The sequence below is a fragment of the Chionomys nivalis genome, chromosome 3 (genome assembly GCF_950005125.1).
Source record: "Chionomys nivalis chromosome 3, mChiNiv1.1, whole genome shotgun sequence".
NCBI lineage: Eukaryota > Metazoa > Chordata > Mammalia > Rodentia > Cricetidae > Chionomys > Chionomys nivalis.
In genome coordinates, this window is record NC_080088.1 from 104,373,396 (window position 1) to 104,392,020 (window position 18,625).

General features: G+C 46.5%; 1 protein-coding gene across 1 annotated transcript in view; it reads right to left on the reverse strand.

Annotated features, from left to right (window-relative positions):
* Positions 1 to 16,184, reverse strand: part of Nipsnap2 (nipsnap homolog 2) — a 30,025-nt gene extending 13,841 nt beyond the window's left edge. The window contains exons 1-5 of the mRNA XM_057764982.1: positions 16,038 to 16,184; positions 5,099 to 5,238; positions 4,969 to 5,014; positions 677 to 771; positions 187 to 257 (exon numbers count right to left, since the gene is read on the reverse strand). Of these exons, the coding sequence (XP_057620965.1) occupies positions 187 to 257; positions 677 to 771; positions 4,969 to 5,014; positions 5,099 to 5,238; positions 16,038 to 16,114 (429 nt within the window). The 5' untranslated portion in view covers positions 16,115 to 16,184. The remainder of the gene's footprint in view (positions 1 to 186; positions 258 to 676; positions 772 to 4,968; positions 5,015 to 5,098; positions 5,239 to 16,037) is intronic.
* Between the last annotated feature and the right edge of the window lie 2,441 nt (positions 16,185 to 18,625).

Consider the following 18,625-nt stretch of genomic DNA (forward strand, 5'->3'; position numbering starts at 1 on the left):
CAAAAACTAGTAATTTCATGTTTACATACAATTTTAAGAACTCAGATGATGAAATTTCTACTATGAAAACTAAATGGTTTACTAACAAAAGCTGGTGTCTTTATGAAGTTCTGTGTGAATACACCCTGAATCATTATACTACACAAGAATCTCTCTCTCTCTCTCTCTCCACACCCACATTGTTACCTGGTTTTCTTTGAGCTTATTCATGACCTCCGTGAGGGCTGGATAGCCTCCTTCGTACCTCCAGAGGTGGACTGAAATGCATTTTAAAAGACAGCACACATTCAGTCTCGAGGCACTCTTACCTTGACAATACATAATCCATGCCACGTAAATACAGTACAGCATTGTGGTGTGAGCCTCGTATCCACCACATGAACACAGTACATTGTAGTGCGCCTTGTATCTATCATATGAACATACTACAACATTGTAGTGCTCCTTGTATCCACCACAGGAATACAGTACAACATTGTAGTGTGCCTGTATCTGTCCTTGAGTTATTTTACGAAGTTTTCATAACAGATTTGAACATTAAAAAAGTAACTTTTACAGTGAGTTACTGTAGAAACCACTCGATCCGTGAAACCAGACTGGAACTTGAAAAGGACTATAAAAACAAGCATTACACTTACAAAATAAAGTATTTATCCCAAAAACTTTTGTTTCCTACCGGCTTGATCCTGCTCGCCATACCACGTGTTCCACGTCCCCACCAAGGTACAGGGGTACTGCTTGCCTTCATGGATCTTTGGTAATACTTCTTGACTTAAAGAGAAGAGACAGCAATGGTGATTAAACCGGGGAGAGATTTCCCCGTAGACAGCACGGGAGCGTCAGTTGAAACACAACCACTTCCTATGTATTCTAGCAACCGAGCCCATATCATCCATATATGTTTTGTTTGTTTTAGATTTATTTCATGTGTATGAATGTTTTGTCTGCATGTATGTCTGTGTACCATATGTGACTCTGGTGCCCACAGAGGCCAGAAGAAACTAGAGTTACAGACGGTTGTGAGCCACTGTGTGGGCGCTAGGAGTCAAATAGAGTCTTTTGCTGGACTAACAAAACCTCTAACCGCTGAGTCATCGCTCCAGTCCCCCACAACATTTTGTAAGATCGTGTCCAGATCTGAAGTGTTAGCCAAATTCCGTTGTTTATCAGCACCCACTTACCAACAGCTTAGGTTTTAACCCCAGGTTATTTACAAGAGTTACAAGCACCTCCTGCGGTATGATAAAGGTGTTTACAAAGGACCAAGGTCCCAGAGTCCAGGAGCCAGGGCTCTATTTGCTATTTCAGGAGAAAGGAGAAGAAAGCTGCTGAGGAATGCGATGTTTACAGAAGTTCTGCTGGTTCCCATGAAGAAAGAAACTCGGGAATGACATACAAGACATGGAAGAAACCGGAGAGCGGGTAGAAGCATTCAAGCCAGAGGTGAGCAATTGGCTGCCTAGCAGGGCAAAGCAGTGGGAAGGCCTTTGGGGAGAAAGACCGACAGCCAGGCGTAGTGGTGTGAACCAAGCTGACCCCCCCCCCCCCGCCGTCCCCCGCAGCCCCCAACGCCAGCGTGGTTAATAACTGGAAGAATCATAAAACATACACTTGAAGCAACAATGGGTTCCACACAGTTCAGCTAGCTACAGGGATCTCAGAAGTATCATAATGAACACCACAACCAACTCAGGACCACCAAGAGCACTGGTGCTGAGCCTTGACACAGCCATGCGTGACTTTTAACAGGTGTCATAGCCCAGCCTGACTCCACAGAAACCTTCCTATGTGTAGACACGGTCTCATGTAGCTGATGACTTTAAACTTGGGACTGATTTTTCCCAAAAACTATAGGTATATGCTACCTGCCTAGCTATACAGAAAATTAATATTAGACCTTGTCTCAAAAACCTGAAAGAAAAAACAAATGCTACTGATTCCGTTTATCTGCTGACAATACATCATAATTACAGTGGTTGGTGACAGGCACTACATGTTGTTATTTAGTGTTGTTTTTTTGTTTGGGGGGGAGGGTATGAGTGCTCTGTCTTCATGTGTGCCCGCACGCCAGAGAGGGCATCAGATCCCATTATAGATGGTTCTGAGTTACCACGTGGTTGCTGGGAATTGAACTCAGGACCTCTGGAGGAGCAGACAGTGTTCTTAACCACGGATTCATCTCTCCAGCCCCCAGAGTTTTGTTTTGTTTTTGACACAGGATTTACTCTGCAGCCCCAGCCAGCCTGGAACTACAGGCTTCAAACTTGCAATGGTCTCCTGCCTCTGATCCCTCCCCCGCCAGGCATGCCAGTGTCTGATTAGAGCTACATGATACCACATCCACCTAATTTTATAGTTGCTTTTAAGATAAGGTCTTGTTATTACATATTCCTGGCTGGCCTTGATCTCACAATCCTGCCTCAGATTCTGGAATTTTTGAATCACAGGCGTGCACTACCAAGGATAGTTCCAAGTCTGTTTCTTGAGAGGTAGCATTTACTTTTTTGTGTACATTGATTTAAAAAAAAACTTAAGATATGGTATTAAATATGCCTGATATATAAGCCAGGACTGTTTATAAATGATGCAGACCTGGGATGGGGAGGATAAATTGGGACGAGTTTCTTTCTGTGCCCTGATGTGTAGTGGGAGCTGCAGGGCTGCGTTCCTGCCACCCAGCTCCCAGCCGCCTGTATATGCCCCAAAATAACGACACACAAACTGTATTCATATAAACACTGCTTGGCCCATTTCTATTAATGTGTGTAGCACCATGAGGTGCGCTTACCAGGAAGATTCTAGCCTACGTCCATCCTGGGTCAGAGCTTCATTGCATCTGCCTCAGAGAGCAGAGCTATGGCGTCTGTCTGAGGTGTCTTACCTCACTTCCTCTTCCTCCCAGCATTCTGTTCTGTTTACTCCACCCACCTATGTTCTAACCTATCAGGGCCAAGCAGTTTCTTTATTAATTAACCAATGACCTTCCTCCATCACTGATGTGTGCAGTAGAGCTACTGTGGGGGAGCAGCATCAATATGGACAACCAAGCTGGGGTCCGGAAAGGTCCGGGGTGGGGGTGGGGAGCGTTTCATCTACACGGATCCACATATTAAATCAGTCAGTTCTTAGTGCAAGGCCCCAAACTTGCTCTTACAAGCCCAGGCCTTATCTAAGCAGACAATGGGAGACAGGTGGTGTCTGTACTGAGAACCGGGTGGGTCTGGCAGAGCTCTTGACAGGGGCCCCTAAAGACCAGGCAGCAGTTAGGTTACGGGATCAGGTGCTGCTGAGAATTTTAAAGAAAAATAAAAAACAAATGAAAAAGCACAGAGAAAATGTCATTTTGTGTGTGTGTAGAAACTAAGAGATAAACATTTTTGGTTTTGGTTATATTTATTTATTTAAAGGTTTATTATTATTATTATTATTATTATTATTATTAGTGTTTTTTGAGACAGGGTTTCTCTGTATCCCTGGTTATACTGGTACTCTCTTTGTAGACTAAACTGGCTCCGAAGTCAAGAGATCCGCCTGCCTCTGTCTCTCAGGTGCTGGGTTTAAAGTCATGTGCCACCACAAGCAGTCAAGATTTATTTTTAGCCGGGCGGTGGTGGCGCACGCCTTTAATCCCAGCACTCGGGAGGCAGAGGCAGGCGGATCTCTGTGAGTTCGAGACCAGCCTGGTCTACAGAGCTAGTTCCAGGACAGGCTCCAAAGCCACAGAGAAACCCTGTCTCGAAAAACCAAAAAAAAAAAAAAAAATTTATATTTATTTTATATGTACAGGTAGTTTTGCCTGCATGTATGTCTGTGTGCTATGTGCATGCAGTGACTGTGGAGGTCAGAAGAGGGCGCTATATCCGTTGGCCTGGTGGGGGCTTAAATGAGAAAGGATCCCATAGGCTCATATATTCGAATGCTTGGTCCTGAGTTGGTGGAACTTTGAGAAGAATGAGGAGGTGTGGCCTTGTTGGAGGAGGTATGTCATGAGGGGGTTAGACTGAGGTTTCAAAAGTCAGTGCCATTCCTAGTTGGCTCCCTCTCTTTGCCTCATGCTTATGGATCAGGATGCAAGCTCAGGGCTACTGTTCTACCAGCTACCTGCCCACCTGCCATCCTCCCCACCATGATGGCCACAGACTCACCCTCTGAAATGGGAAGCCCCAATAAAATGTTTCTTCTGTTGCTTTGGCCATGGCATCACAGCCCAGCAACAGAAAAGTAACTAAGTAAGCACTCATCATGTGGGTGCTGGGAACTGAACCCAGGTCCCTCTGCAAGAGCAGTGAGTGAGCTTAACCACTCAGCCACGCTTCCAGATTCTTTATTTTTAACTTACTGGCAAAAAAAATTAGCCAGATAGGGTGTCACTATGTACTCCTAATTGGCCTGGAACTCACTATGTAGACCAACCTGGCCTTGAACTCACAGAGATTGGCCTCTCTTGGCCTCCCGGGTGTTGGCATTAAAGGCATGCACCACCACATCTAGCTGAATTTTTTGAAATTTTAGAAAGAGTTTCACATTGCAGTCCAAGCTGCCATCCAGCCTGGAACTCACTATGTGGTCAAGAACAACTCGGAACTCCTAATCTTTCTGTGTTCACCTTTTATGTGAGGGCATACAGATCTTGTCACCAAGGCTACCCCAGTTCTTCACACAGTGGAGGTCACACTTGTAATTGCTAACCCTCCAAGCTGTCCAGAGAGGGAGTTCCTTAACCGCAGGCAGCCAGGAAGGCCTGAAGGGACTCAAGGTCAGTCACAGGTGGATGGGAGGGTCTTCTTGAGTCCTGATGGGGGAGCTGTGTGTGCTCAGAACCAAAATGCCACTCAGGCCAACCTCTGAGCACTCAGCTATAGGGACATCAAAGATATCGCTTCTGCTATGGAGTGTTAGCTGATCCAACACAGGAAAATTGTTAGAGGTACTTCCCACCACCCCAGGAAATGAGTTTGAGATACACACCAAATTTTGTTGTACGCGTCTAGGCATTCCGGCTTAACGTTGTGAACTGAAAGGAAAAGAAAATGTAGTGATGAACGTATGAAGAGATGGTCAGAGCCATGCACAAGGATGGCGGCTGGCCGCTACTCACACTGTAACTTGTACAGACTGCTTGTCTCCTTCTTGGCCAGGAGGTTGGAGTGTGCATCTTTTCTTGGATCCACTTTCCTGACAAATAAGGACTTGAGCCAGCTGTCTTCCCGAGCTCTGTGACTTGAGGACGTCACTCTTCTAGGAAAGAATGAAAACAGTACTCTGAGCCGGGCGCTGGTGGCGCACGCCCTTAATCCCAGCACTTTAATCCCAGAGGCAGAGGCAGGCAGATCTCTGTGAGTTTGAGGCCAGCATGGTCTACAGGAGCTGGTTCCAGGACAGGCTCCAAAGCTACAAAGAAACCCTGTCTCGAAAAACCAGAAAAAGAAAACAGCATTCTGACTCAATGTATTCACAACCTTAGTGTTTGTTAAGTTCTTTCATAGTTCTGGAAGCACGCCATTTTTTCCATAACACTCTCTGCCACACCTCCCAAGGTGAGAAAGGCAAGCAAGATAAGCAAGGTGCAAAGATAAATATATGAAACCTATTAGAAAAAATTAAAAAATAAATCTCACTTTATACACAATTAAAAAACTAGTTAGAGCTGGGCGGTGGTGGCACATGCCTTTAATCCCAGCACTCAGGAGGCAGAGGCAGGCGGATCTCTGTGAGTTCGAGGCCAGCTTGGTCTACAAAGGGAGTTCCAGGACAGGCTCCGAAACTACAGAGAAACCCTGTCTCGAAAAAACAAAAAAACAAAACAAAAAACAACAACAACAACAACAAAAAACTAGTTAGAAAGAGTCTAGGTTTTCTAGCTCAGCAGGTAGAAGTGCCAGCCACAGGCCTGGCCTGGTGACCTGAGTTCAATCACCAGATCCTTCCAGGTGGCAGCAGAGAACCAACACCTGAGGGCTGGCCTGTGCACAAGAGAAATAAAGTAGTTTTAAAAATTAAATAGGCTGTGACTATAGGTTAGAGGGGTTCAACACCTTGCCTGGCTTGTGCTTTCTTTTTGGAGGTATGTTTGGGGTTAGGGGTAGGTAGCTGAGACAGGGTCTTTATATATAGTTCTGGCTGTCTGAAGAACTCACTATGTAGACCAGGCTTGAACTCTTGAACTCACTGGGATCCCCCTCCCCCTGCCTCCCAAGGACTGGGATTAAAGGCACACATGCCCAGCATCTTTTTTTTTTTTTTTTTTTTTTGGTTTTTTGAGACAGGGTTTCTCTGTGGTTTTGGAGCCTGTCCTGGAACTAGCTCTTGTAGACCAGGCTGGTCTCGAACTCACAGAGATCCGCCTGTCTCTGCCTCCCGAGTGCTGGGATTAAAGGCGTGCGCCACCACTGCCCGGCCATGCCCAGCATCTTTACTTGCTTGTTTATTTTTGAGACAGGGTCTCTTGCTGGCTTGGAAAGCATCACACATGTGACCAACAAAACCTAGGACCTGCTTGTCTCCGCCCCCTAGTGCTGGATTATTAGCACAGGCCACCACACCTGGTGTGCTGGTGCACGCTTTTAATTCCAGTACTTAAGAAGCAAAGGCAGATCTGAGTTTGAAGTAAGCCTGTTTGAGAGTGAGGACAGCCAGAGATACACAGAGAAACCCTGTCTTGAAAAACAGAGAGGAGGGAGGGAAGGGGAGGGTGGGTAATGGAGATCATACTCAAGTCCTCTACAAGGACTTTACTAACTCCACAGCCACACACACAGACACACAATTTTCTACATATATAAATTTTTATAATTTTCATGCATGCCTGTGGTGTACACCTGGAGGCTGAGGCTGATGTGCGAATTGTCCCTGTCTGCTTTTCTCCTTATTCGATGAGGCAGAGTCTCTCAGGCGAACCTAGACTTGCCATATGACTAGTCTAAGCTTTGAGGACCCAGACTCAACCTTCTGTGGCTTGACTTAAAAGGGCAGTTTGGGGCTTTAAATACATTCTTTGTGCTGTTTGTGAGAGCACTTTAGCCACCGTCATTCTGTAACCCAGGCTAGCAGGAAACTCGGGGCAATCCTCCTGTCTCGCGAGTGCAGAGGTTAGAGGAACAAATTTGGGAGTTAATTCTCTCCTTTCACTGTGGTTCCGGTATTTGGGACAGACCTGAGCAGCAAGTGTTTTATGTTTGATTTTTTGAGCCATCTTGCCTGTCCCTTTCTTTCTTTCTTTCTTTCTTTCTTTCTTTCTTTCTTTCTTTCTTTCTTTCTTTCTTTCTTTCCTTTCTTTCTCTCTCTCTCTCTTTTTCTCTCTTTCTCTCTTTCTCTCTCTCTCTTTCTTTCTTTCTTTTCTTTCTTTCTTTCTTTTTCTTTTCTTTCTTTCTTTTTTTTCTTTCAAGAAAGGGGCTCATATAAGCCAGGCTGGACTTTAACTTGCTGTACTTTTATTTTTAATGTATATACTGTGTGTCTATGCATAGGTGTGTGTGCTGCAGCAAGCATGTGGAGCTCAGAGTGACAAGAGTCATTTCTCTCCTTTCTGACACATTGCATCCTCCATGCTAACTGGACTCAAACTTCCGTCTCCACCTCCCATCTCAATACAGGTGCGCTGGGAGTACAGCTGCGGAGCACTGCAGCTGGCTTTTTTCTTTTTCATATTTGTTTGTTTGTTTATTATGTATGCACTGTTCTGCCTGCACGCCAGAAGAGGGCACCAGATCTCATTACAGGTGGTTGTCAGCCACCACGTAGGTACTGGGAATCGAACCCAGGACCTCTAGAAGAGCAGCAATGTTCTTAACCGCTGAGTCATCTCTCCAGCCCCTGCAGCTGGCTTTTTTAAGTTGAGCTTTGGGGGTTGAACTCAGGTCATCAGGATTGTGTAGCAAGCGCTTCTACTCACTGAGCCATTGTGCTGCCCCCCATTTTTGTACATTTTTAAGTGCAAAAAAGTACATGCTTCTATATCACACACTTAAATTACTAAGAATAGCATCTGATAGCGAGAAAGGGCTTAGACGTTGCTTCTGGGGAGTGGAGAGATGGCATGTATGTGCTGCTGCGCTGGGCGGGGGCCTGAGCGCAGTCCCAGGTCCACAGTGGGCAGCTCTGACCTCCGCGGGCACTGCACTCACAGGTACATACCCACACATAGACACATAACTAAAAATGGTAAACAATAAATCTTAACGATCTCAACCTTCCAGAGCCTAAGGCAGGAGGACGGAGAGCTTGATGCAGCCTGGTTACATAGAGATTCTTTTTCTTCGATGTCATATAGTTTTTGTTTTGGTCATTAACCCATTCTCTGAATATTAAAAAAAAACTTATTTTGAAGAATCTCTAAATGAATCATAGCACATTTTATTTCAATGAAAGATTTAAAATGCTAATTTACAGAACTTACTTTTTTTTTTAAAAAAGACAGTCTCATTATACATCTTTGTATGGCCTGGACCTCCTCATATATGTAGACTGACTTCAAATTTGTGGCAATCCTCTAGTTTCTGTCTTCTGAATACAGGTGTGAACCACTATGCCCAGTTTGGTTTCGTTGTTGTTATATGACACAGGGTCTCACTATGTTGCTCTGGGTGGGGCCTGGAACTTGCTATGCTGACCAGGCTGGCCTCGAACTCACAGAGATCTTCCTGCCTCTGCCTCCTGAGTGCTGGAATTAAAGGCGTGTACCACCACCGCCTGGCAATGTTTAAATATTTTAAATACATATTAAATTTTTTTTTAATGAGTTGGACAGGAGATGGCTCAGCAGCGAAGAGCACCAGCTGCCTTTCTAGAGGACTAGGGTTCAATTTCTAGCGCCCACATGCCAGCTCACAACTGTCTGTGTAACTCTTGCTCCAGGGAGGGAACCTAACACTTTCCTTTGGCCTCCATGGGCACCAGGCATGCAAATGGTACACACATATGTAGGCAAAGCACATACACACATAAAATCTTTGAAATATTTTTTCTAAGCCTTAGCTTGTTGTTTATTTAGTTACATATAAGTCTCTTAAACATGTATGAAGCCATGTGAATACCGATTTCTCCTATTCTTCAGAGTACAATAGATCATTCAGACCCAGAGGAGGCCAGAGTTGGGAAGATGGCTCGTTGGCAGGTGGCCTGAAGTCACCCTTGTTCCAATGGTTCTCTCTCACCGAAAGCAGCACAGGACAGTCACACCAGCAAAGGAGCTGGGTGAGAAACTGTGTGTGGTTGAGCTGACTGGAGTTATCAGTCTTGACTGCATCTTGCCTGCGCTTGCACCAGGTAATGCCGATGGGTTTTTGGAAGAGAAAAACTACGCTATTTCTTTCCTTTCTTAGGGACCGTCACCCGCCCCCCCCCCCCCGGAAAGTTTGTACTATTTTTCCACCTTCTTCTGCTGGTCCTTCTGTCTGCTCTGAATGAGCTGTTTTATCAGTGTGCCTGAAAACTTTCTGTGTTAGTCTCTTCCCAAGCCCTCTCCCTTGCATTCATCTTTATGTAGGATATTTGAGGAAAGTACTCTTTGGCACCAAGAGCCCCAGTTCCTTCTTCTGGATTCCTCTATGAACTGTACACAGAGCACAGAATCCATGATTTTTGCCATGATTGTCACTGGTGAAGTCCAGACAGGCTTGCTTAGTACCAGCTAGCTTTTCCCACGGCCTTTACTTATCTAAAAAAACAAACAAAAAAAAACCAAAAAAAACCCTGCCTAGCAGTCTCATGTAGCCCAGACTTACCTGAAATTCACTATGTAACTAAGGCTAGCTTTGAACTCTTAACCTTCCTGTCCCTGCCTCCTAAGTGCTCAGATTACAGGCATGTGCCCCCAGTTCCACTCTAATTGTTTTTAATGTGTCCTTCAGAAATGCAAAGATGCATGGCTATTTAATTCTTATTGCATTTAATACTTTATATATGGAAATCTAATAAAGAGCTATTTGTAGGCTATAGAGTAGAAAAACCCAGAGACACTTTTCTCTTTCTCCCTAGGGCTCAAGGGTATTAAGAGCTAATGACCACGTTTCTTTCCACAGACTGGCTGATGTCATTTGCCTATGGCAGTTCACTAGAACCTCAAAACAACTTAGCCAGGTATGTCTTGCAAAAGACTGGCTTCGAGAGACCAAAAGATCTGGTAAGAAATGGTAAGGACAAACAACATTCAAAATGTCTTTACTAATCGCAGATGCCTCCCAAACAGGCATCTCTGTGGCTGAGCGTGTGCGCCTGGCTTTCTGTGTCAAACTTTGAAGTCTTTCTTCGGGTGTCAGCTATCAGCTGACTAAAGGTGGTAGGAAAATGTTCAGTCCTGGGCTCAGGATGTGTGATACACTGTCCAGTCTATCTCACTGTACAAGCCAAATATGGAGAGGGCTATGCCAAGAGTTGCCGTAGTGATAAGATCCAGGCAAGGCCTGGGTTCTTACTGAAAACCAGACAGACAGATACACAGACCAACACAGACACACACATGGGCGCACGCATGCGTGTGTTGCAGAGTTCCCCACTTTTTGTCAAATGCTGGGCTTTAGAATAAGTTCTGTGCACTAGGCTCTGTTGATACCAAGTTCAAGCAGATGCCCATACAGTCTCCTGGGGAAAACAGCCAGGACGAACACAGATACCACAGCCCACACAGGCTGCCAGAGCTCAAGGGTATGAGTCATCAGCTTGCAGTCAGGAGCGCAAGGGATCCAGGAGCGATACTGCAGCTCTGCCCCGGAGGCCAAGCAGGACAGATGGACAAGGCAGGTGATCCTTCTAGCCAGAACAACATGTACAGAACACAGTGTCATGGGAATGGAGGGCGGACCTCTGGGACAGCAAAGAGCTCAGAAAGACATGAGCGCAGACAGTGGGAAGCAAGAGCAGCTTTAAGGGGTCAACACGAGGCCGCTTTCTGCGCTACACCTAGACATGGTGTGGAACTAGCAGGGGCTCAAAACAAGCACGAAAGCCAGCCGAGGCACACTGAGCCAGCAACAAGGGCAGGGAGTGCAGTTCCTGGACTCTACTATTGAAGGAAGCACGTAATAAATACCCAGCGGGTGGGACAAAGGACAGTTCGGATACAGAGATGAAGGGAAAGAATATTTTCAAAAGATACCCCTGGCACTGGGGATGTAGCTTAAGGCAGAGCCAGGTGAGCAAGCACACCTAGTACAAGTGAGGTCCTGGGGTCAGAACTAGAGGAAAAAACAATCCTGCCAAGTGTGTGACTCTTAGCATGTGGGAGGGGCAGAGTCTGGCAGATCTCTGAGTTTGAGACTAGTTTGATCCATGTATTAAGTTCCTGGCCTGCCAGAGCTATACTGTGAAACCCTGGTTCAAAACAAAACAAAACAAAACCTCCTCACAAAACCAAACCTAAAAAACCCTGAGGTGGAGAGGATCCTACCAGGTGAAGTTAGCACCAAGGTTTAGTCAGAGCAAAATGAAGAGAGGAGACACATTTAACATTCAGGCCACAGCAGCAGCAGTGGGCCTCGCTCAGGGACCCTCAAGTGTTTGCTAACTGCACAGTGTGTTAGGGGTGGGGCCAGAGTGGAAGGATACGCGGAACAAACCTGGCCCTGGCCAGAGCTGAGTCTGCAGTGAGAGCAGGGAAACACGATCAAGCCAGTGTGACATGAGCTCTGGGACAGAGGCATGGGCGGAAAGACGAGGAGGGCAGGGTCTCGGTTGGCCTGGAGATGCACCTGAAGAAGTACCCATTGAGCTAAAGATGTAGAGGATGAGACGACATTTGCCATGGGAGAAAGAACATCGTAAAAGCTAGTAATGGTCAAAGCCAAGAGGAAATATTGCAACGAGGAAGCACAGGCAGGGGAAGGAGACAGGGCAGATCTATTGTAAGAAGTCTCATATTAAAGCAATGCTCTCATAAACCTAACTCCTGATCTGCCGCTAGAGTCGTTTTGGAGCTGTTCTGGAACTCACCTGTCTCTACCTCCTGAGTGCTGGGATTAAAGGCATGAGCCACCACAGCTGGACCCCATTTTTTCATTTAGAAAAACTTCAAACACAGATAAGTTGAAATAAGATAACTTAGGCACTCCATGGAGACCAAAAAATTAATGTGATCTTTTAAAATGTTTTCTTTTTAACTTTTATAGATTTGAAAACTGTATAGACATAATACAACCTTAATATTTCAGCACATACTGGACATGGCGGCAAACATTTTTAATCACAACACTCAGGAGGCAGATGTAGGCAGAACTCTGAGTTTGAGACCAGCCTGATCTACATTCAGAGTTCCAGGCCAGACAGAGCAATGCAATGAGACCTCGTCTCAAATAAATGAACACTTAAACATATATCTCTAGAGAACAAAGGTAAGTCCATATGCTATTATCACACCTAAGGAACATAACATCTATGCCCACTCTCTATTAAATGTTTCCATTCTCTTCCAAATGGTTTTTATTACTTTTCTTGGGAGGGGTCTTAGGGAAGGAAGGGGGTGATTAGGATCCTGATGTGTGTGTGCGCGGAGACAGGGTCTCATTACATAGTCCAGTCTGGCCTCTGAGTCTCGATCCTCTTACCTCACTTGCCCAAGTTCTGATGGTAACCAGGTTTTTAAAGAATTATTTTTAGGGCTGGAGAGATGGCTCAGTGGTTAAGAGCACTGACTGCTCTTCCAGAGGTCCTGAGTTCAATTCCCAGCAACCACATGGTGGCTCACAACCATCCGTAAGGAGATCTGGTGCCCTCTTCTGGCCTGCAGGCACACATGCAAGCAGAATACTGATAATACTGTATACATAATAAATAAATAAATCTTTTAAAAAAATTATTTTTAATTATGTGTACACGTATGGGGGGATGGACACGAGAGTGCAGCTTCCTAGAGGGGTCAGATTCCCCTGAAGCTAGAGTTAGAGGTGCTTATGAACTGCTTGATGTGGGTGCTAGGATCTGAACTCAGGTCCTCTGCAATAGTACATGCTCTTAACCACTGAGCCGTCTCTCCAGTCACCACAGCCTGGCTAGTGTGTTTTTTTAATAATGAGAAAAATGTCCTCTTAGAATTTTTTTATTTGTCCCCTTCAATGATGGAATCAAGTTCACATTCTTTATAGGAATCCAGACAAGTGTTGCTGCTGGTTAAGGGTAATGGGAACGGAGACAGTGGAGCCTAGACATTTGGAAGCAGAAATAACAGATCTGACAACCAATTAGAAGGCAGGGAGGGAGGTAGCATAGGCTTGGAGAAGGCCTGATTTCTGGCCTGGAAAATGGGAGACGTTCCGTTACTGGGAGGAGAGTTTTCTTTTCCTTTTTTGGATTTCGAGACAGGGTTTCTCTGTAGCTTGGGAGCCTGTCCTGGAATTTACTCTGTATACCAAACTGGTCTCGAACTCACAGAGATCTGTCTGCCTCTGCCTCCCGAGAGCTGGGATTAAAGGCCTGCGCCACCACCGCCCGGCAAGAGTAGTTTTGTGGGAGGGACACAAATGAAACCCTGGGTAGCGTAAACCCTTCCCAGTGCCTTCAGGCATCAGTGCGATTGTCTAGTGGACAGCTGAGAATGCTGGGCCCAACACAAACCATAGCTAAATAAGATGAACTGGAGAAAACACAAGTCCGGAACCCACAGACCTGACTCCTTCCTGAAACTCACGCTGCAAGGTCACCCCAACATTTCTGTAGGCAAATCTGTGTTGGTTTTTTTGTTTTTTGTTTTTTTAACACCATCTTAACCTTTTAGCCAGTATCAGGCACAGCTGAGCAGTCCAATAAATAATCCCCCTGACAGCTGCCACATAATGACGGCGCTGGCTGCTCTTTCCCTGTCTTTGCTGGCTCAATCTCCACGACCCAATCAGCCCGCAAATGCTGGCACATACTAGGGCTTGCTTCTCGGCTTCTGCACTAGCCAGAGTCTTGTTTAAAAGCAATTCTATCCATCACTGTGGCTTAAAAACAAAACACTGAAAACAAAAACTCAGTAAAAACACGCACGGTATGATGGAACCCAGGTATCTATCCACATTCCTATATGCTGACAATTTCTCACCAGCTGCCTGAGCCCAGACATTTGGTTTTCCCATTTGAACAGCCCAACACCTCTAACTTTATAAGGTTCTATACTGTCCTGGATCCTCCCTCCTTCCTCCTCTCTGGATGGCTCCCAGAAAGGACTGGCAGAAAGGGAGGAGGGAGGGTGAAAGTGTCAAGGAACCACAGGGCATTTGGCTCCAGCAGGAAGTAGGGGTACCTGGTAGGCCCAAAGCTCTACTTTACCAGCTTTACAACGCTACATTAGGTCTTGCGTGAACACCCTGAGTTTCAGCTGCCTGAAACCTGTTTTCCGAGGAACAAAACACAAACTTTAGGGGCTCAGATGGCTTGCTCAGTAGCCACAGATGTGAGAGTTGTTTGTTCATCCAACTTGCAAATATATTACATGTGATTTAAGTAATTTGCATCTACAAGTTGCATCTGTCTCCATACTGTGGCGGCGCAGCACTTCGGGGACAGAGGAAGGTGGACCTCTGTGAGTTTGACGCCAGCCTGGTCTACAGAGCAAGCTTCAGGACAGCCAAAGCTACACAGTGAAACCCTCTCAAAGGAAAAAAAAAATTTCATCTGTCCTAGAAAAGGAATAGGCCTGACACCACACCCAGAATTCACTTTCCCAAGTCTCTGAGAGGCTCCATCTTCTGAAATGCACACCCCGTACTTAAGATTGCTACTAAAGCGAACAAGCTATATTATATAACGTTCACACAGGGTTGGAGAGATGGTTCAGTGGTTAAGACCAGTTGCTCCTTTCCCAGAGGACCAGAGTTCCATTCCCAGCACCCATGTAGTGGCTCACAACCACCTGTGTAACTTTAGTTCCAAAGGATGGGATGCTTTCTTCTCGCCCCTGTAGGCACCAGGTATGTGCATTGTGTGCATACACATATGCAAGTAAAAATACATACATACATACACAAATCTTAAAAAAGTTGTTGTTCCAGGGCTGGTAAGACGGCTTAAAGGGTAAAGGCACTGGTTGCTAAGTCTGATGAACTAAGTTCAATTTCCCAGACCCACATGGTAGAAGAAAACCAATTACACACTCGTGCAAACAAAGGTGCACTAAATAAATGTAATTTTTAAAGAGGCAACATTTCAAGTAGCCAAGGGTGGGCTTGGTAGTGTACATCTGTAATCTGGTACCGGTTTGCAGAAAGTTCAGGTCAGCCAGGGATACATGTATCAAGACTTTGTCTCAAAAAACAACTAGGGGCTGGAAGATGGCTCGGCGGATATGAGCACTTGCTACACTTGTAGAGGACCCAGATTGAATTCCCAGCCCCCACATGGCGGCTCACAACCGTCGGTAACTCCAGTTCCGGTGAATCCAAACCTTCTGGCACCGGGCACAGACGTGGTGCACATATGCGCAGGCAAACACTTATACACACAAAATAAAAACAAACCCTAAAAACCGCTTAAAAAGAAAATAACTATACAAAGGAAGAAAGGGACAAGAAATCTGCCGGTAAATTAGGACGGTTTTTGGTTATTTTGCTAAAATGTCAAAGTGACAGATTCGGACAACTGAACACAGAATCCACTGAGGTTAGGGAAAGGGGAAAAAAAAGTTTGAACGTGAACTCCGCCATCTACCACCGCTGGCCGCTGTCGATTAGTTTTCCGATCCACTCCGCTTTCAAATTTAAGTCAAAAGAGGACTTTTCCGAGTCGGGACCCCGGGGCAGCTTCCCCGGGGAGGGTGGCGGGGGACCTGCCATACTGTCACTTCTTCCCAATCTGGGGCGAAGCGCCGCGACCGCGGAGCGCAGGGCGCGGAGGCTGCGGGCAGCCGGGGCCCGCGAGGCCGGCGCCGGGGTGGTGGCTCCGGCAAGGGCGGCGGCGGCAGGACCGTGACCTTGAGCCTCGCGGGCCCCCGGAAGGCGCTCCGGCCACGCCGGCCCTCGGCCGTCCCCCACCCTCCCGCGGCGTCCGCCACCCGCCCCGGGGGACCCGGCGCCCTTCGCCCCACGGCGGCCCCTCCCCGGCCGGGCCCCGGAAAGGGCGGCGCTGCTCACCGGAGCCCGGGCAGGAAGCTGCCAGGGGCGGCTGGCCGCAGCAGGCATCCTCGCGCGAGCAGCACCCGTGCCGCCATCTTTGCTCCGGAGCCTGAAGCTCCCAGCGCCCGGGTGCCGCTGACGGCGCCGCCGCCGCGACCCCTCCCCCGGCCGGGCCGAGCAGGCTAGGGCGGGGCAGGGCGCTAGGCCGCTGTAGTGTGGGGGCGCGGCCGCCAGGGGGAGCAGCGTCATGCGGCGGCGGCGCGCGGTGCTGCCGCCAGGGGGCGCGCCAGCCAGCGGCTGAAGACAACCCTAGGGGAGCTCAGTGTCCAGAAAAGGGACGTGAGAAAGGAACCTGGTCAGAGCTGGCTGGGGTGGACAAGGGAGAGCCCCAAGAAAGGAGTAGGTTTGTGGAGAGGAGAATCCAGAGACTATGGGAGGGACCCTCTCTTCCCACTCTTTACAAACTACTTTTGAAGTTTTTACCGGGTAAATGTCATTTCCCCAAAATAACACTTTTCATTACACACACACACACACACACACACACACACACACACACACACACACACACACACTTTGTGTGTATTTGAGACAGGGTTTCCCACAGTAGCCCAGGCTATTCTCAAACCCATGGCAATCCCTCCTCTCAGCCTCCATGCTGGGATTACAGCTCTCATACTGGACTATTATTTTGTGGTTTGTTTTGTTTTGTTTTTTGAGACAGGATTTCTTTGTAGCTTTGGAGCCTGTCCTGGAACCTACTCTGCAGACCAGGCTACCCTCAAACTCAGAGATCTGTCTGTCTTTGCCTCCCAAGTGCTGGGATTAAAGGCATGTGCCACCACCGCCCTGCTCGAAATAACACTTTTAAAAATGCGCTCTGGGTGGACAGATACCTGAACTCTTATGTAAGCACCCATTGGGTGTGGACCATGGGGAGTCCCTGTTTAGGGACGCGATTAGATCAGTGTGTCAAGAGTTAAAAATGGAGCGTTTCACAGGATGGAGTCAGCATGGAAAGGAGATCATGAAATGAAGAAGAGGTGTGGCATGGACCTGGTTCTCTACTGCCTGTAATCTTTTTTTTTTCTTTTATCTTTTTTAAGCTGAAGGTCAGAAAAGCAAAGCAGTCAAGTCATTAGAGAGTTCTTACCTCTACAAAGGCTCAGATGAAGGGCTGATCCTGTCTTCAGCAGGCATAGACTGCAATGAGCTCCTGTCTCCTCCTGCCTTATATTCCTGGCTCTGCCCAGCCCTGTCACTCCTGTCTCCACCTTCCTAGTGCTGGGATTAAAGGCCTGTGATTCCCAAGTGCTGGGAGCACCTTTGTGTGAACTCTGCTTCTCTTTTTATTTTTTATTTTTATTTTATTTTTTTTATTTATTTATTATGTGTACAATATTCTGTCTGTGTGTCTGCCTGCAGGCTAGAAGAGGGCATCAGATCGCATTTCAGATGGTTGTGAACCACCATGTGGTTGCTGGGAATTGAACTCAGGACCTTTGGAAGAGCAGGCAGTGCTCTTAACCACTGAGCCATCTCTCCAGCCCTCTGCTTCTCTTTTTAGATAGATTAAACTCACGTAGGCCAGGGTGGCCTTGAGTCCTGGGATTAAAGGTGTGTGCCACCACTCCCTGCCCTCTAGTGGCTTAGCTCTGAACTCTGATCTTCAGGCAAGCTTTATTTATTAAAACACAAGTATTATATCACTATATATACAATATTCTTATATGAATATATGGGTATTAGAAACTGAACATGGTTCATAACTATCTGTAACGACAAGTCCAAGGGATCAGAGTCTCTCTTCTGGGCCCATGGGTACCTACCTACACACACATAGCAAGACCCATCCATACCATAAAATAACAACTGATAGAACTCACAGGTGGGAATATTCACTGTAGAATTTCAGCTTGTATGTTTCAAAGTATTTGTATAAAATATTAAGGAAATGAATGGTGTGTTAAGGAAGACTATTAACCATTCTACAAAAATTGAATTCTACCCCCCCCAAAGGAAAACACACTGTTATTATTCAGGCACCTGTACTATAATACACTGTAAAACTTTAAGACAATTCTGAAGCCATTTCTGACAATTTTGAATCCTCTCAGCCTCCGTGCCATAGTGCTTCCCCTCCTCCCCTGGGAACCAAGGACCTAACAGCTACACATGCACGTACTCAGTTCCTGAACAATTACCCATATACGTATGTTTTGATTCAGTCCCCTGGGAAAATGACCTCTTACCTCATCTGATCTGACAACAGCTCTCCAGCCAATTATTGGTAATAGCCCTTTCGAATAAGCCAATCAGAATAGTCAAAGAACAACCCCCCCTTGCTTCGGTGGCCTTCTCCTTTAAAAGTAGCCTGTGCCAGCTATTCGAGGTCTCTCGGCTTCCTGAATGCTGAGGGACCCTGTCATGACAGAATTAATAAAATCCTCATGCTTTTACATCGGCTGTGGTGTGTGAGGTGGTCTCTGGGGGCTACTCCTCCTTGGTGTTTGGATGCTAGACTCCAACAACACTACCATACATTTTAGTATTTTTTTCTTTTTCTTTTTTTTATTTTCAACAAGGTTTCTCTGTAGTTTTTGGTC